This window comes from Triticum dicoccoides, chromosome 4B, assembly GCF_002162155.2.
Source record: "Triticum dicoccoides isolate Atlit2015 ecotype Zavitan chromosome 4B, WEW_v2.0, whole genome shotgun sequence".
NCBI lineage: Eukaryota > Viridiplantae > Streptophyta > Magnoliopsida > Poales > Poaceae > Triticum > Triticum dicoccoides.
This window is the reverse complement of record NC_041387.1, coordinates 141522374-141541118: the sequence shown is the minus strand read 5'-3', so window position 1 is coordinate 141541118 and position 18745 is coordinate 141522374. Positions and strand designations below refer to the sequence as shown.

The 18745-nt window shown below is 42.7% G+C and overlaps 1 protein-coding gene across 1 annotated transcript; it reads right to left on the bottom strand.

Annotated features, from left to right (window-relative positions):
• Nucleotides 1-934: 934 nt before the first annotated feature.
• Nucleotides 935-3009, bottom strand: LOC119295493 (RING-H2 finger protein ATL74-like). Its single transcript, XM_037573928.1, has one exon. The coding sequence runs from the start codon at nt 2874-2876 to the stop codon at nt 2316-2318; it is 561 nt and encodes a 186-aa protein (XP_037429825.1). The 5' UTR covers nt 2877-3009; the 3' UTR covers nt 935-2315.
• Nucleotides 3010-18745: the final 15736 nt, after the last annotated feature.

Genomic DNA, 18745 nt, shown 5'->3' with positions numbered 1-18745 from the left:
AACTCATTGAAGATGATAGCAAGATGAATGATTGATTGATAAAATATCTTACAATAGTTGTCGGATGCGATACACTGATGAAGTATGACTAACTTGGAGAGAAACATTGTGGTGATTGTGGCGGCGACTATGGATGCGATGAGATGGGAAATGGCAGCGGCTAGGGTTGGAAGATGGCTTCTAGTTCTTTGTTTCTCGAATGGTGCGCCCCCCCTATGGAGATTCTGATGTAGCCCTGTTTATTTAAGTTATTTAGATGGACGGCTTGGAGCAGGTGGCATGCGGTACGACCATTAGTACAAGTAGGCACGCCCGTACCATGCGTCATCTTGCACTCTGGGTAGCTTGTTACGCCCCCTATTAACTTGCCTTCTTCACCAAACTTCATATTTCCTTCTATGCGATGATATTCTTTCATGGTTGATCCCATTTCCTGTTGGAACCCATTAAATAAATGATTTCACAATTTCTTACATCCATTAGTCCTTAGTATCGATATCAAAGTTATTCTATTAGAAAAACTCGGATTATCTTGTTTAAACAATGGTTGGATGAGCATAGAAATATGGTCATCAATGGACATGCCCATGTGAACTAGGAGCTTCAGCTTGGTGAGGATATAGGCGAGAATGAGAAAACTGCAATGATGGAGAGCGCAACGAAGATGGAGGTCCTTAACGGTGAACGAATTAATTAGGGTGAATAAGAAATGACAAGATTGGGAGGGGCACTAGGGAGGGTGAGCCAAAACACAGAATAGAAGGCAGAGATGGATCAAGAGAGAAATGGAGAGATACATTGAAAGAGGTGTAAAAGTGGACGGGCTTATGTTATATAGGTGAAGAGTTTTTATACTTGGGTGCAAAATGTGGGCTTGTTTACATGGATGTTCTTCCATTGTTGGTAGAATATTTGTACCTTTATCACAGTACTAACAGACAGAACAATTAGCTCCCGTTCGACAGTCATGATAACTATGCCACCACAGGCCAATATTTAATTTTTGACCCGCGAGTGGTGATTGTTTTCGCTGAAACTAGATCATCTGTTGGCATCACCCTTATGAATAGTCAGATGTACGGCTGACAAACACACTAAGAGCAACTCCAATAAATCCCATAAACCTAGAAATATTTTAAAGGATCCCGTAAAAATACTCCCACCTTCCCTTAACCACGAAAAGATAGCCCTTTCTGTATACTTTGACGGGTAAAAACCCGCATGAAAGTTTAGGATGTGTGCCCTGCACCGCCATGTTGCCCCTCCGTCGCTCCTCTCCGCTGTGTCACCATGCCACCGCTAGGACGGCCGCCTCCGGTGCTCCGCTCCACCATGCCGGCCTTCGCTTCCCCGCCTCATCGAGACGGCCGCCGACGCGCCTCCCAAGCTGCACCACCTCACCGGTCAGCCTGCTCCGGCGTCTGTTGCCACACTTCCAAACGTTGTGTCACCGGCTTGCAGTCCCAACGACGTTTAGTGGGGAAAAAAGGAAAACAAGATTTTAGGGAAAGAAGTTTTATGGGAACTGAGAAAAATAACTATCTGACAATTCCGGCAAATTATGTGGTCATTCCATAAAAGCACTTTTACGGAAAGGTTATTACTAGATCTGTTGGAGTTAGTCTAAGCCTATCAATGGTGACCGGCCAGAAAAGATATTCTTATTGGCGATGACAGCTAGAGAAGGTATACTTATATTTTACTACTATTCTTTGCTTATTTTCTTTCGTTCGCTAGAAATACCATGCTTTGAACACAAGTTAACAAAGACAATATAAATTATTATTATGTGAAAAACACACTATTATATGTTATTAGTGAACAGAAACTCATTATTTCCTTTTTGTCAGAAAACAAAAAATAATCATTATTATAGATAAGAGTAAAGCTACTAATATCTGTTCAGCAACGTGCAGATAGTAAATAGGAAAATATCACTAGAGAACATTATTTGAGAAAAAGACATGTCCATTGGGAAAGTCTTGGCTGTTGGGTAACCAAAATAACAGCGCAATACTACTCATCTTAGAACACAAAAAATGGAACATCGAATCATCTTTAAAGAAAGTTATAAAATGGGAGAATCATGACAAAAAAAAAATCGTATGCTCCAACCCAAAATGACAAGGACACGGGGAACATTTGCATCAAGCCCCTTCTATCATCGCAAAATGTAAATACTAATTTACATGTACCACCCATACGAAAACCAAAATCAGACCAAAGACACACTAGTGAGGAAGCAAAGCAGTGGTGCAACGTTTCACTTTAGTTCCCTATCTAGAAGAAATTACAAACCCGTACCCTGTCCGGCGCTATCTCCCTCCGCCGTTGGCAGCGGCGGCGCCGTCCTCAGCGAGCGAGGCCCGGCAGTTGGGGCAGGAAGTGTGCGTGGCGAGCCACATGTCGATGCAGCGGACGTGGAATCCGTGGTGGCACCGAGGGAGCACGCGCACCTTCTCGCCGTCGGCGAACTCGCCGAGGCAGATGGCGCACTCCGTGGCCGTGGCCGGGAGGGCGCAACCGGACGACTTGGCCCCGCCGTACACCTCCACGGGTATCTTCCTCAGCGCCTTCCTCTTGAGCCCCGCCTGCACGTGAACGGATGTCGTCGTCCTCGCCGCGGTGGCGCTGGCCGCGAGGCTCGACGACGGCGCGAGCCGGCGGCCGCAGTGGAGCACGCAGCGGATGACGGAGTTGAGCCCGAGCGCGAATATGAGAACGCAGAGCAGCGCTGCGAGGATGATCACCATGTTGGCGTCGAAGTTGGCGTTGCTCCCCGCAGCGGCCGGCGACGCCAAGGTGCCGCCCGCCGCCGCGGCCGCCGCGGGGGTGACCAGTGGCGTGGCCTCCCCTGCGTCGCTAAGCCGCCGCATGGTGTACCTGCGTACCAGCTGAGCTTGCGAGCTGCTGATGGACGTGTGTGTGTGGTGGTTTCAGGAAGAAATCAAGAGAGTGTTTTGGTTTGGGATATGATCGAGTAGTGCATACATGGGAATCGAGACATCTTTTCTTTTCCTTGGCGCAGCTGCGAAAGTGAAAGTGAAAGTGAAAGCTGTGTGTATTCGTGTGTGCATCCTCGCGAGTCTCTTTTATACATATACAGATATACTTTTCGTGTAAGAGATGCTAACCCTAGCTAGGCAGCTAGTCGGCAAATTTAGGAAATTGGGGGAATATTGTTGTTGGATTTTGCTTTTCTCTAGAAACATAGAGAGGACCGAACTCGACGAGAGTAATCACGTCTCGCTAGTGGCCGCCATATTATTTTTCCGCTATATGTCTGCCGTGCGTGTTGTTGTGGTCTCGATTTCGACTAGATGCCACTCCTCTGTTCCTGCCCATACTCAGCTGCAGCGTCGGTCTCATATCTCGGCTGAAACGAGCGAGTCCAACAGCTATTTGGACCTTGATGATGTCTACATTCCGGCACAGAGAGCGAAAACCCTCATTTATATAGGGGCTTGATGTGTGGTCCAGTCACCCAGTAATTGATCATCGTGAAACAAGTTGGTCTTTTTTCGTTTCTGCCTACGGTATCTTTCGTTCATTTTTTAACACAATAAAATAGCATATGCTCACAATATGCACATATAACATCTTAGGATTAATGAAGTCGTCACTAAGGCCTTATTATCGATAGTAACGTCATCTCTCACTAAACAAACATTGCCAGAAAGTATGAAATAAATTAAGAGACATGAGAGCACTATTGTCAAGTCTAGAACGTGAACCCCAAGCTGATTCCACCACAAGATCATAACCATCCGAGCTACTGTCAATTCGTCTATTTTCATTCATTTGATTAGTGAAATTGAGCACTTATCATTTTACCCACACAATTTGGCTGTGCGGAGCATCATTTTGTGGCAATAACACGTACATGCGGTCAGCCTAGAAAAAACACGTACATGCGGTCCGTGTGAGAGTGGGTCGTTTCGATTCTTTGCCAAAACGTGCATCCAAGAACGGAAGCAGTTGGGCCTACTTTCGTTGTTCCATGTCCTCCTAATATTCGTCCACTGATTGCATCATTAGTTTAGCGTGTTTGCTATTGGCAAGTTACCGGAATTTGCAACTCGCGTCAGTCGATTTGAGTTGATCGAAAAAAGCCAGTCGATTTGCGCAACCCCGAGGTGAAGATGGGCTGCGAGGCACGGGGACGCCAGGGAGGCCGAGCCACGAGCGACCTGGAGCCAGGACAACGTGGCAGCGGCGTTGCCGGTGGAGGTGAATCGGAGGTTGATGTGTTCAGGTGCAGGTAGGCTACGGCCTACAGGGAAGTTGTTGGCGATGGAACCCTGTCGGAATTTACGGGAAGGTTGGGGCGACGGCAATACGGCTCGGGCAAAACGGGTCGGCGAGCGGAGCGCGGCAGCGCCACTGGCCGCAAGTAGAGACGATCAGCCGTACGAGGGTGGGGTCGCGAGGGGGAAAGAGTTGGTTGGAGGAGGAAGAATGTTACGTTCCCGATATAGTTCTCTCTCGAATTCACTGGGTTACAGATAAAAAAGGTTTGATACACACTGTTCCCGGAAAGGAAAGTTAAACGAAGAAAGGAGAAGGAGCCGCCGATGTGGAGCCGTTGCCTGATCGAACCGGATGCCGTTTCATGTGTTATCCTTGCCTTAATTAGCTCCGAGTCTTGAGGTCGCTGGGCCCTCTTGTTTGGCTGGCTCCCACATATCTCCTGTTTGGCTGGCTGATCCGAGGAGGCTCGGCGATGACGCAGTCATTTTTGTATCTCAACATATGTTTCGTATATTGATTTAATTTTTTATTACAACATAACCTGAATTTGTGTGAATGTGCTATTTTTTAGATTTCTTCAAACATTTAAATGTGTAGCCCCCAGGTCCGGTGCACCGGATATTCTCCCCGAAGTAAGTACCTAGAATTTTGGTAAACCTGAAATAATTCATGAATATGCATTGTAAATTTCTAAATTATTTTGATTCCGTTTGGGAGGCAGTAAATACACACACACTATATATATATATATATATATATATATATATATATATATATATATATATATATATATATATATATATATATATAGAGAGAGAGAGAGAGAGAGAGAGAGAGAGAGACATATACATACATACACAGAGAGAGAGAGAGACAAAATTCACTTTTATGTCTAACGTCATTTGTATCCCATTGAGACGTGATTAAATGTTGATAATGAGACACCTCTGTTAAAGTTGTCAATATGTTTAAATTATGCGACTCCAGCTTTTAACAAACATGTGTTGCATATTGTACTTGCACTCGATATTCATAAGCAAAGTGAGATCCATCGGTTTGGAAGATGCTTAACTTGGGAGTAATCCCATTTTTTCTTGAGGGATTTTTTTTCTTGACGGGAGATTCTTTCTTGAGGGACACTTTGGAGTAATCAATCCATTTTCCATATCCTTTTCACAAAGACTGCCATCCTGAGCTAGCCTATAATTAGCGCATGCCTTCCTGTCTTCCTTAATTTGCGCAAACGCTAGTTTTTTTTTTCTTTGAGTGGAGCACAGACGCCAGGTTTTTTTAGGAGATTTTTTTGAGCCAACAAAGTTAGGTTCTTTATTGATGTATCACAATGTTTACAGGAATGATGGTCGGGTCATGAGGAGTGCCCAATCACAAATGCCTCCCTTGAGGAAGAGAAACACCATACCTAGCTATGTTATGAGCTTCAAAGTTAGAAGCTTGAGGTTCAAATAAGAAATTACAAGATGTAAAAACACTAGAAGTTTCTAGAATCTCTTTCACAATCCCACCATAGTTCCCTCCAACACCTTGACGAATGTGGCTGACGACCTGCTTACAATCAGAAGCCACCTGAATATGTTGCATGGCTAAATCTTGAGCCAATGCCAAACCTTCCCTAACTGCAAGAGCTTCCAATGTAGACGGATCAACCAATCCATGCACCACCAGAACTGAAGATCATATATATGCTCCATCTCTATCGCGACAGATTGATGCAGCTGTGTCGAGGTTATGATCCAGACAGACACCGAAGTCCACATTGACCTTTACAAAACCTGCTTCTGATGAGATCCATCGCCGCTGCCGCACTAGCCTAGCTCCTAATATTGTGTGAATGTCAGTCACCTTGTTGAGCTGATCAAGCTCGGAAATGAAATTGGTAACAAACATGTGTGTGTCGTAAGGACTTTGAGTTATACCCTCATGTATCAGCTTGCTTCGTGCATGCCAGATAGCCCCTAAAGTGACACACATCATGACTAGCTCATCATGCTTCAATACTTCGATCATTGAAAAGAGCCATGTTCTTGTTGATGGTTCCCTCATGGCTATCATATGTTCTAGTAGATCACGATCCACCAAAAACCACGCACATCTTGCCATAGTGCATTCAATAAGACTATGACTCCATTAATCAGGTGCCCCACATACGTAGCATTCCTCATGTTGTGACATTTTTCTGTGTTTCCGAACGTCCTCAGTCGGGATCGAGTTTTTAAAAGAAATATGCCCTAGAGGCAATAATAAAGTTATTATTTTATTTCCTTATATCATGATAAATGTTTATTATTCATGCTAGAATTGTATTAACCAAAAACTTGATACATGTGTGAATACATAGACAAAACAAAGTGTCCCTAGTATGCCTCTACTAGACTAGCTAGTTAATCAAAGATGGTTAAGTTTCCTGAACATTGACATGTGTTGTCATTTGATGAACGGGATCACATCATTAGGAGAATGATGTGATGGACAAGACCCATCCGTTTGCTTAGCATAATGATCGTTAAGTTTATTGCTATTGCTTTCTTCATGACTATACATGTTCCTCTGACTATGAGATTATGCAACTCCCGAATACCAGAGGAACACCTTGTGTGCTATCAAACGTCACAACGTAACTGGGTGATTATAAAGATGCTCTACAGGTATCTTTGATGGTGTTTGTTGGGTTGGAATAGATCAAGATTAGGATTTGTCACTCCGTGTATCGGAGAGGTATCTCTGGGCCCTCTCGGTAATGCACATCACTATAGGCCTTGCAAGCAATGTGATTAATGAGTTAGTTGCGGGATGATGCATTACAGAACGAGTAAGAGACTTGCCGGTAACAATATTGAACTAGGTATGAGGATACCGATGATCGAATCTCGGGCAAGTAACATACCGATGACAAAGGGAACAACGTATGTTGTTATGCAGTTTGACTGATAAAGATCTTCGTAGAATATGTAGGAGCCAATATGAGCATCTAGGTTCCGCTATTGGTTATTGACCGGAGATGTGTCTCGGTCATGTCTACATAGTTCTGAACCCGTAGGGTCCGCACGCTTAACGTCCCGTGACGATTTGTATTATGAGTTATGTGATTTGATGACCGAAGTTTGTTCGGAGTCCCGGATGAGATCACGGACATGACGAGGAGCCTCTAAATGGTCGAGAGGTAAAGATTCATATATAGGACGGTAGTATTTGGACACCGGAAGTGTTCCGGGGGTACCGGGTACGTATCGGGTCACCGGAAATGGGTTCCGGGCACCCCCGGCAAAGATACGGGCCTTATTGGGCGTAGGGCGGGACAGACCAGCCCCTAGTGGGCTGGTGCACCCCATATATGGTCGAATAGGGTGGGGGGAAGGAAAGGGAGAGGAGAGAAAGGAAGGGGGGCAATCCGGCCTCCCCTTTCCTTCTCTCCCCCTCCTCTTTCCTTCTCCCTCCGAAAAACATGGAAAGGGGGGAGGCCGAATAGGATTAGGCCCCAAGTAGAATTCGTCCTACTTGGGGCACGCCTACTGCTGCTCCCTCCCCCTCCCACCTATATATATATATGGGGGGGGGCACCGCTAGAACGAACAACAGACAATCTCTTAGCCGTGTGTGGTGCCCTCCTCCACAGTTACACACCTCGGTCGTATCGTCGTAGTGCTTAGGCGAAGCCCTGCACCGGTAATTTCATCATCACCTTCTCAATGCTGTCATGCTGATGGAACTCTCCCTCGGCCTCAACTGGATCAAGATCTCGAGGGACGTCATCGTGCTGAACGCCAGCTTTAGTTGAATCAAGTTTGACTACACCCGGTCCTTGTTGAAGGTTAAAACAGCACACTTGACGAAAAATCATTGTGGTTTTGATGCGTAGGTAAGAACGGTTCTTGCTAAGCCCGTAGCAGCCACATAAAACTTGCAACAACAAAGTAGAGGACGTCTAACTTGTTTTTGCAGGGCATGTTGTGACGTGATATGGTCAAGACGTGATGAGATATAAATTATTGTATGAGATGATCATGTTTTGTAGCCGTTATCGGCAACTGGCAGGAGCCTTATGGCTGTTGCTTTATTGTATGAAATGCAATCGCCAAGTAATTGCTTTACTTTATCACTAAGCGATAGCGATAGTCGTAGAAGCAATAGTTGGCGACACGAGAACGATGCTACGATGGAGATCAAGGTATCAAACCGGTGACGATGGAGATCATGACGGTGTTTTGGAGATGGAGATCAAAGGCACAAGATTATGATGGCCATATCATGTCACATATTTTGATTGCATGTGATGTTTATCTTTTATGCATCTTATTTTGCTTAGTTCGGCGATAGCATTATAAGATGATCCCTCACTAAATTTCAAGGTATAAGTGTTCTCCCTGAGTATGCATCGTTGCTACAGTTCGTCGTGCCGAGACACCACTGATGATCGGGTGTGATAAGCTCTATGTTCACATAGAACGGGTGCAAGCCAGTTTTGCACACGCAGAATACTCGGGTTAAACTTGACGAGCCTAGCATATGCAGATATGGCCTCGGAATACTGAGATCTAAAGATCGAATGTGAATCATATAGTAGATATGATTAACATAGTGATGTTCACCATTGAAAACTACTCTATCTCACATGATGATCGGACATGGTTTAGTTGATTTAGATCACGTGATCATTTAGATGACTAGAGGGATGTCTATCTAAGTGGGAGTTCTTAAGTAATATGATTAATTGAACTTTAATTTATCATGAACTTAGTCTCGATAGTATTTGAATATCTATGTTGTAGATCAATAGCTTGCGTATAGCTTCCCCGTTTTATTTATGATATGTTCCTAGAGAAAACTAAGTTGAAAAATGATAATAGCAATGATGCGGACTAGGTCCGATCTGAGGATTGTCCTCATTGCTGCACAAAAGAATTATGTCCTTGATGCACCACTAGGTGACAGACCGATTGCAGGAGCAGATGCAAACATTATGAACATTTAGCAAGCTCGGTATGATGACTACTTGATAGTTTAGTGCGCCATGCTTTACGGCTTAGAACCGGGACTTCAAAAATGTTTTGAACACCATGGAGCATATAAGACGTTCCAAGAGTTGAAATTGGTATTTTAGACTCATGCTCGTGTTAAGAGGTATGAGACCTCTGACAAAATACTTTGCCTACAAGATGGGGAAGAATAGCTCAGCTAGTGAGCATATGCTCAAAATTTTTGGGTACTACAATCGCTTGAATCAAGTGGGAGTTAATCTTCCAGATAAGATAGTTATTGACAGAATTCTCTAGTCACTGTCTCCAAGTTACTAGAACTTCGTGACGAACTATAATATGCAAGGGATGACGAAAGTAATTCCCGAGCTCTTCGCGATGCTGAAATCAGCGAAGGTAGAAATCAAGAAAAAGCATCAATTGTTGATGGTTAACAAGACCACTAGTTTCAAGTAAAGGGCAAAGGGATAGAAAGGGAACTTCAAGAAGAATGAAAAGCAAGTTGTCACTCCCGTGAAGAAGTCCAAAGCTAGACCTAAGCCTGAAATTGAGTGCTTCTACCGCAAAGGGAATAATCACTGGAAGCGGAACTACCCCAAATAATTGGCGGATAAGAAGAATGGCAAAGTGAACAAAGGTATATTTGATATAGATGTTATTGATGTGTACTTTACTAGTGTTTATATCAACCCCTCGGTATTTGATACTGGTTTAGTTGCTAACAGTAGTAACTCGAAACATGAGTTGCAAAATAAACAGAGATTAGTTAAGGACAAGGTGACGATGTGTGTTGGAAGTGATTCCAAGGTTGATAAGATCACCATCGCATACTCCTTGTACCTTCAGGATTAGTGTTGAACCTAAATAAATGTTATTTTGTGTTTGCGTTGAGGATGAATATGATTAGATCATGTTTATTGCAATACGGTTATTCATTTAAGTCAGAATAATTGTTGTTCTGTTTAAATGAATAAAACCTTCTATGGTCATGCACTCAATGGTTCATTGAATGTCGATCGTAGTGATATACATATTCATAATATTGATGCCAAAAGATGCAAAGTTGATAATGATAGTGCAACATATTTGTAGCACTGCCGTTTAGGTCATATTGGTGTAAAGCGCATGAAGAAATTCCATGCTGATGGGCTTTTGGAATCACTTGATTATGAATCACTTGATGCTTGCGAACCATGCCTCACGGGCAAGATGACTATGACTCCGTTCTCCGGAACAATGGAGCAAGCCACTAACTTATTGGAAATAATACATACTGATGTATGCGGTCCGATGAGTGTCGAGGCTCGTAGCAGGTATCGTTATTTTCTGACCTTCACAAATGATCTAAGCAGATATGGGTATATCTACTTAATGAAACACAAGTCTGAAACATTTGAAAAGTTCAAAGAATTTCATAGTGAAGTGGAGAATCATCGTAACAAGAAAATAAAGTTTCTACGATCTGATCGCGGAGGCGAATAATTGATTTACGAGTTTGGTCTTCATTAGAAACAATATGGAATCGTTTCACAACTCACGCCACCTGGAACACCACAGCGTAATGGTGTATCCGAATGTTGTAACCGTACTTTATTAGATATGGTGCGATCTATGATGTCTCTTACCGATTTACCACTATCGTTTTGGGGTTATGCATTAGAGACAACTGCATTCACGTTAAATAGGGCACCATCTAAATCTGTTGAGACGACACCGTAAGAAACCTAAGCTGTTGTTTCTTAAAGTTTAGGATTGCGATGCTTATGTGAAAAACCTTCAACCTGATAAGCTCGAAACCAAATCGGAGAAATGCGTCTTCATAGGATACCCAAAGGAGATAGTTGGGTACACCTTCTATCACAGATCCAAAGGCAAGATTTTTGTTGCTGAGAATGGATCCTTTCTAGAGAAGGAGTTTCTCTTGAAAGAAGTGAGGGGGAGGAAACTAGAACTTGACAAGGTAATTGTACCTTCTCCCGAATTGGAGAGTAGTTCATCATAGAAATCAGTTTCAGTGATGCCTACACCAATTAGTGAGGAAGTTATTGATGATGATCATGAAACTTCAGATCAAGTTACTACCGAACCTCGTAGGTCAACCAGAGTACGTTCCGCACCAGAGTAGTACAGAAATCCTATTCTAGAAGTCATGTTACTAGACCATGACGAACCTATGAACTATTAGGAAGCGATGATGAGCCCAGATTCTGCGAAATGGCTTAAGGCCATGAAATCTGAGATAGGATCCATGTATGAGAACAAAGTATGGACTTTGGTTGACTTGCCTGATGATCGGCAAGCCATAGAGAATAAATGGATCTTCAAGAGGAAGACGGACGCTGATAGTAGTGTTACTATCTACAAAGCTAGACTTGTCGAAAAAGGTTTTTTTTGACAAGTTCAAGGTGTTGACTACTATGAGATTTTCTCACTCATAGCGATGCTTAAGTCTGTCCGAATCATGTTAGCAATTGTCGCATTTTATGAAATCTGGCAAATGGATAGCAAAACTACATTCCTTAATGGATTTATTAAAGAACAGTTGTATATGATGCAACCAGATGTTTTGTCAATCCTAAAGGTGCTAACAAAATGTGCAAACTCCAGCGATCCATCTATGGACTGGCGCAAGCATCTCGGAGCTGGAATATATGCTTTGATGAGTTGATCAAAGTATATAGTTTTATACAGACTTGCGATGAAGCCTGTATTTACAAGAAAGTGAGTGGGAGCACTACAGTCTTTCTGATAAGTATATGTGAATGACATATTGTTGATCGGAAATGATGTAGAATTTTATGGAAAGCATAAGGGAGTGTTTGAAAGGAGTATTTCAAAGAAATACCTCGGTAAAGCTACTTACATATTGAGCATCAAGATCTATAGAGATAGATCAAGACACTTGATAAGTTTTTTCAATGAGTATATACCTTGACAAGATTTTGAAGTAGTTCAAAATGGAACAGTGAAAGAAGGAGTTCTTGCCTGTGTTGCAAGGTGTGAAGTTGAGTAAGACTCAAAACCCGACCACGGCAGAAAATAGAAAGAGAATGAAAGTCATTCCCTATGCCTCAGTCATAGTTTCTATGAAGTATGCTATGCTGTGTACCAAACCTATTGTGTACCTTGCCATTGTTTTGGCAAGGGGGTACGATAGTGATCTAGGAGTGGATCACTGGACATCGGTCAAAATTATCCTTAGTTGAGTCAGGATGTGTTTCTCGGTTATGGAGGTAACAAAAAGTTCGTCGTAAAGGGTTACGTCGATGCAAGCTTTGACACTGATTCAGATGACTCTAAGTCTCAATCTGGATACATATTGAAAGTGGGAGCAATTAGCTAGAGTAGCTCCGTGTAGAGCATTGTAGACATAGAAATTTGCAAAATACATATGGATCTAAATATGGCAGACCCGTTGACCAAACTTCTCTCACAAGAAAAACATGATCACACCTTAGTACTCTTTGGGTATTAATCACATGGCGATGTGAACTAGATTATTCACTCTAGTAAACCTTTTAGGTATTGGTCACATGGCGATGTGAACTATAGAGTGTTAAATCACATGACGATGTGAACTATTGGTGTTAAATCACATGGCGATGTGAACTAGATTATTGACTCTAGTTCAAGTGGGACACTGAAGGAAATATGCCCTAGAGGCAATAATAAAGTTATTATTTTATTTCCTTATATCATGATAAATGTTTATTATTCATGCTAGAATTGTATTAACTGGAAACTTGATACATGTGTGAATACATAGACAAAACAAAGTGTCCCTAGTATGCCTTTACTAGACTAGCTTGTTAATAAAACATGGTTAAGTTTCCTGACCACGGACATGTGTTGTCATTTGGTGAACGGGATCACATCATTAGGAGAATGATGTGATGGACAAGACTCATCCGTTAGCTTAGCATAATGGTCGTTAAGTTTTATTGCTATTGCTTTCTTCATGACTTATACATGTTCCTCTGACTATGAGATTATGCAACTCCCGAATACCAGAGGAACACCTTGTGTGCTATCAAACGTCACAACGTAATTGGGTGATTATAAAGATGCTCTACAGGTGTCTCCGATGGTGTTTGTTGGGTTGGCATAGATCAAGATTAGGATTTGCCACTCCGTGTATCGGAGAGGTATCTCTGGGCCCTCTCGGTAATGCACATCACTATGAGCCTTGCAAGCAATGTGACTAATGAGTTAGTTGTGGGATGATGCATTACAGAACAAGTAAAGAGACTTGTTGTTAACGAGATTGAACTAGGTATGAGGATACCGACGATCGAATCTCGGACAAGTAACATACCAATGACAAAGGGAACAACGTATGTTTTTATGCGGTTTGACCGATAAAGATCTTCATAGAATATGTAGGAGCCAATATGAGCATCCAGGTTCCGCTATTGGTTATTGACCGAAGATGTGTCTCGGTCATGTCTACATAGTTCTTGAACCCGTAGTGTCCGCACGCTTAACGTTCGATGACGATTTGTATTATGAGTTATGTGATTTGATGACCGAAGTTTGTTCGGAGTCCCGGATGAGATCGCGGACATGATGAGGAGCCTTGAAATGGTCGAGAGGTAAATAATCATATATAGGACGATAGTATTTGGACATGGAAGTGTTCCGGGGGTATCGGGTACGTATCGGGTTCACCAAGAAGGGGTTCTGGGCACCCCCGGCAAAGATATAGGCCTTGTTGGGCCTAGGGCGGGACAGACCAGCCCCTATTGGGCTGGTGCACCCCATATATGGCCAAATAGGGTGGGGGAAAGGAAAGGGAGAGGAGAGAAAGGAAGGGGGGCAATTCGGCCTCCCCTTTCCTTCTCCCCCCTCCTCTTTCCTTCTCCCTTCGGAAAACGTGGAAAGGGGGGAGGCCGAATAGGATTAGGCCCCAAGTAGGATTCCTCCTACTTGGGGCACGCCTACTGCTGCTCCCTCCCCCTCCCACCTATATATATGTGAGGGGGGCACCGCTAGAACGAACAACAGACAATCTCTTAGCGTGTGCGGTGCCCCCCTCCACAGTTACACACCTCGGTCATATCGTCGTAGTGCTTAGGCGAAGCCCTGCGCCGGTAACTTCATCATCACCTTCGCCATGCCATCATGCTGACGGAACTCTCCCTCGGCCTCAACTAGATCAAGAGCTCGAGGGACATCATCGTGCTGAACGTGTGCTGAACACGAAGGTGCCGTACGCTCGGTGCTTGGATCGGTTGGATCGTGAAGACGTTCGACTACATAAACTGTGTTACTAAACGCTTCTGCTTTCGGTCTACGAGGGTACGTGGACACACTCTCCCCGCTCGTTGCTATGCTTCTCATAGATAGATCTTGCATGATCGTAGGATTTTTTTTGAAATTCTACGTTCCCCAACAGTTTTTGTCTAATCTCTAGAGAAACATCTTAATCTTCGCCCAAACTGAAACCTTCCAAAGGGATGCCCAGACCTTTTCATTGTCAGAGTTATTTGACGCACTAGCCCACTACTCTAACCAATCTTCCCGCCCCTTCTTTATGTCAACTATCATACGATAAGCAGAGCGGATAGAAAACTTACCATTGTTTTGAAAATTCCACGACCATAAGTCGTTGATCACCCTTGCGTAGACATGTATTTGTAGGATTGATGCGGCATCATAAGGCAGGAATACCCGACAGACCAAATCAACATTCGATCTAGCATTAATATGATCGAGTAACTCTAACACCATCTGTGGTGGTTGCGATATCAAAGAAACAATGGGCCTCATGCTTTCCCGCCTCGGTATCCAATTCATGTTCCATATGTGAGTGTCGAAGTCAGTGCCAATTCGCCTAATCAACATTGTTTTAAGAGTTTCACGTCCCATTACTACTGATCGCCAAACCTGTGAAGGATGGCTACCCAGTTCAGCATCAAGAAAATCACCATTAGGGAAGTACAGTGCTTTTAGTATTCTCGCACTTAAAGACTCTGGCTTTTGCAAAATTCTCCATGCCTGATGACCCAGAAGAGCTAAGTTAAACATTTCAAAATCACGGAAACTCGGTCCGTCCATATACTTTAGCATACTCATTGTGTCCTAGTCAACCCAATATGGTTTTCGTTGACCTTGCTTGCTGTCCCACCAAAAGGATTTGATCATAGAGGTTAATTTCTGGCAAAGTCCTCTAGGGTGTTTAAAACATGACATAGAATGCACCATATAGCTTGGCCAACCAATTTCCCCAAGATTTCCTTACCGACTACAGATAGGAGCTTCTCCATCCACCCCTGAATCTTGCTCCACAAATGGTCCTTGAGGTATTTAAACGCCCCACTCTTAGAAGCCCCCACATCAGAGGGCATCCCCAAGATACTTTTTTTTTGAAGGAATGCCATCATGGCCCACTTTATTGTTGTCAAATAGTTACTACATCATCCACAAGCAAAGAAATAATAAAACTAGGAGGTTCATCAACCCAAATATTATGGTTGTGATCGACCTCCCTAGCTAGACCATGGGCAACAGAATTTGCATCCTTATAGCAAAACAAAAAAATCTACTCTACTAAAAGTAGTAATTTGAATATTAATATCCTCAAAGTATGGAAGCTCTTGTTGAAGAAAAACCTCCTCCATGCATAGTCTCAATGGCCTCAAGACAATCAGACTGAATTATAATCATGTAGAAGCCCATCTCATTAGCCAAAGCGACCCCCTTTGATAGCCAAAGCTTCTGTGGTAGCCGCATCAATTGCATATGGAACTTGTTCATTACACGCAGCAAGAAATCGTCCCATATCATCCTTGGCCACTACTCCCATACCACCTGTAGATGTATTTTCATAAAATGCTGCATCTACGTTGATACTCACAAAACCTTCTCGCGTCTTCTTCCATACACTCTTCTTCTTCTCTACCCTTTTCCTCTATGCCCTTATATTATTAACAGTATAACTTGGATTGACATCCCTGCTATATCGGGTGGGCTTTGCTCTTCACCAAAAATGTGTTGCCTCCTACGCCACCAGATATACCATGTCGTCGTCAAGATGAGTTCTTTTATGTTATCCAGCTCATGACCTGAAGGAATGATATCCCTTGCATGGAGCAACTCTTCAAGGATCAAACTTCCTGATCTTTCCACAGCCATGATCATTTCAACCATCTCCAATAATCCCAACTTCCTCCAGATTTCTTTTGCAAAACTGCATCCGAATAATGTATGTTTGATATCCTCACATTCCAGGGAGCACCTAGGAAACTTACTTGATGTTATAACGTGTCTATTAGCTAACACCCCGTAACAGGGGAGGACATCAAGAAGAGTTTTTCAAGCAATTTTTTTTTAATTTTACTGCAACATCTGTAGGCCATGGTTTTTTCCATGTTTGAGCCTCAATTGATCCTCCTGGGCGAACCAAATGCTAAACAACACCAAATTGATGATTCCACTCGACATGGTACACCGATCTTACAGTAAAGAGACCATTTTTGTGTATTTCCATGAAACAAAATCCTCCATCCCGTTTTGTGACAAGGGTATGGCAAGAATTCGTGATGCATCAATAGCAAAAAAAGGTCTCTCTCACAAGTTTCTCATCCCAAGATCTCGTAATAGGATCAATCAGATCAGCTACCAAAGTCAAAAGATTGTTACCCTTTGGTGTGATAACATGACCTGATGGGCTATTGGGGATCCAAGAGCTTTCCCAAATATTTATTTGGCTTCCATCTCCTACCCACCAAATACACCCCATGTTGAAAGTTTGTACTCCCAATATGCTTTGCCATGTAAAAGAAGCCCCACTTTTCATCTTTCACACAAAGATTATGGATTACATAACAACCTCCAAACCTATTCTGAAAGTAGCACAAGGTTAAAACAATGTGGATCCTGGAAGCCAAGTCCACCCCTTAGTTTCAGAAAATACATAATTTCCACCAAGCAAACCAGTGCATCTTGTCGTTGACATCATCTCCCCACCAACACCGAGCGATTGCATCAGTTACCCCCTTACAATTTTTTCTGGAAGTTTGAATACAGACAATGCAAATGCTGGTATGGCCTGAGCCACCGCCTTGAGTAGCACTCCTTTCCCTCCCACTGAAAAGATTTTTTTCATCCTCCAATTCTTTTTAGCACCCTTTCCACCAAATGAGCAAAACATTCACTTTTATCTACACCCACCAGCTGGTAACCCTAAATATTTATCTGAAAGAGCCTACGTCAGGACATCCAAAATTATGAAACATGTGCTCTTATTTCTACTTCAATATTTGGGCTAAAGAAAACACTAGATTTTGCAACACTAACCAACTGTCCAGAAGACTGCCAATAAGAGTCCAGTATATTTTTTAAACATGTTGCATTCTGCACACTTGCATTCATAAGAATAAGAGAGTCGTCTGCGAATAAAAGGTGAGATACCGGCGGTGCATCCCGGCATACGTTGACCCCCATGAGACCCCCTGCAGACTCAGCATTGGATAACATATTTGATAGTACTTTTACACAAATCGAATAAGTATGGGGATAAAGGATCTCCCTGCCGAAGCCCCCTTGTTGGTGAAAAACTCTCAGTCTCCAGTGAGTTGAATATGACCCTATAGCTAACCGATGTGACACACTCCATTATCAGATTGATCCATTCCTCCACAAAGCCCATTTTCCTCATCATTTCACAAAAAAAACACCATTCTACTTTATCATATGCCTTGTGCATATCTAGCTTTATCGCACAAAGACCTTGCTTACCTTTTTCTATTCTTTTTGATCGAGTGAAAACACTCATAGGCAACAAGGATATTATCAGTAATGATTCTACCAGGAACAAAGGCACCCTGATGTTCCCCTATAATCTCTGGCAAGATCTGTTTGAGCCTGTTAGCCAGAACCTTACTAATAATTTTTAAACTACGTTACAAAGACTGATAGGCCAATATTCTGTCACTTTTCTTAGATCATCATTTTTGGGAATTAATACTATTATAGTTTCATTCCACCCTTCAGGTATCTTGCCTGAATTCAAGGCATTCATCACTTCTGTAATTAAGTCCTCTTCCAACATGGGCCAAAACAGTTGGAAATATGCCCTAGAGGCAATAATAAATTGGTTATTATAATATTTCCTTATTCATGACAAAGGTTTATTATTCATGCTAGAATTGTATTGACCGAAAACTTAAATACGTGTGTGGATACATAAACAAGTACTGTGTTCCTAGTGAGCCTCTACTAGACTAGCTCGTTGATCAAAGATGGTTAACGTTTCCTACATAGACATGACTTGTCATTTGATAACAGGATCACATCATTAGGATAATGATGTGATGGACAAGACCCAACTGTAAGCTTAGCAGTTGATCGTATCAGTTTATTGTTATAGCTTTCTTCATGTCAAGTATCTATTCCTAAGACCATGAGATCATGCAACTCCCAGATGCCGGAGAAATACCTTGTGTTCTATCAAACGTCACTTCGTAACTGGGTGATCATAAAGATGATCTACAGGTATCTCC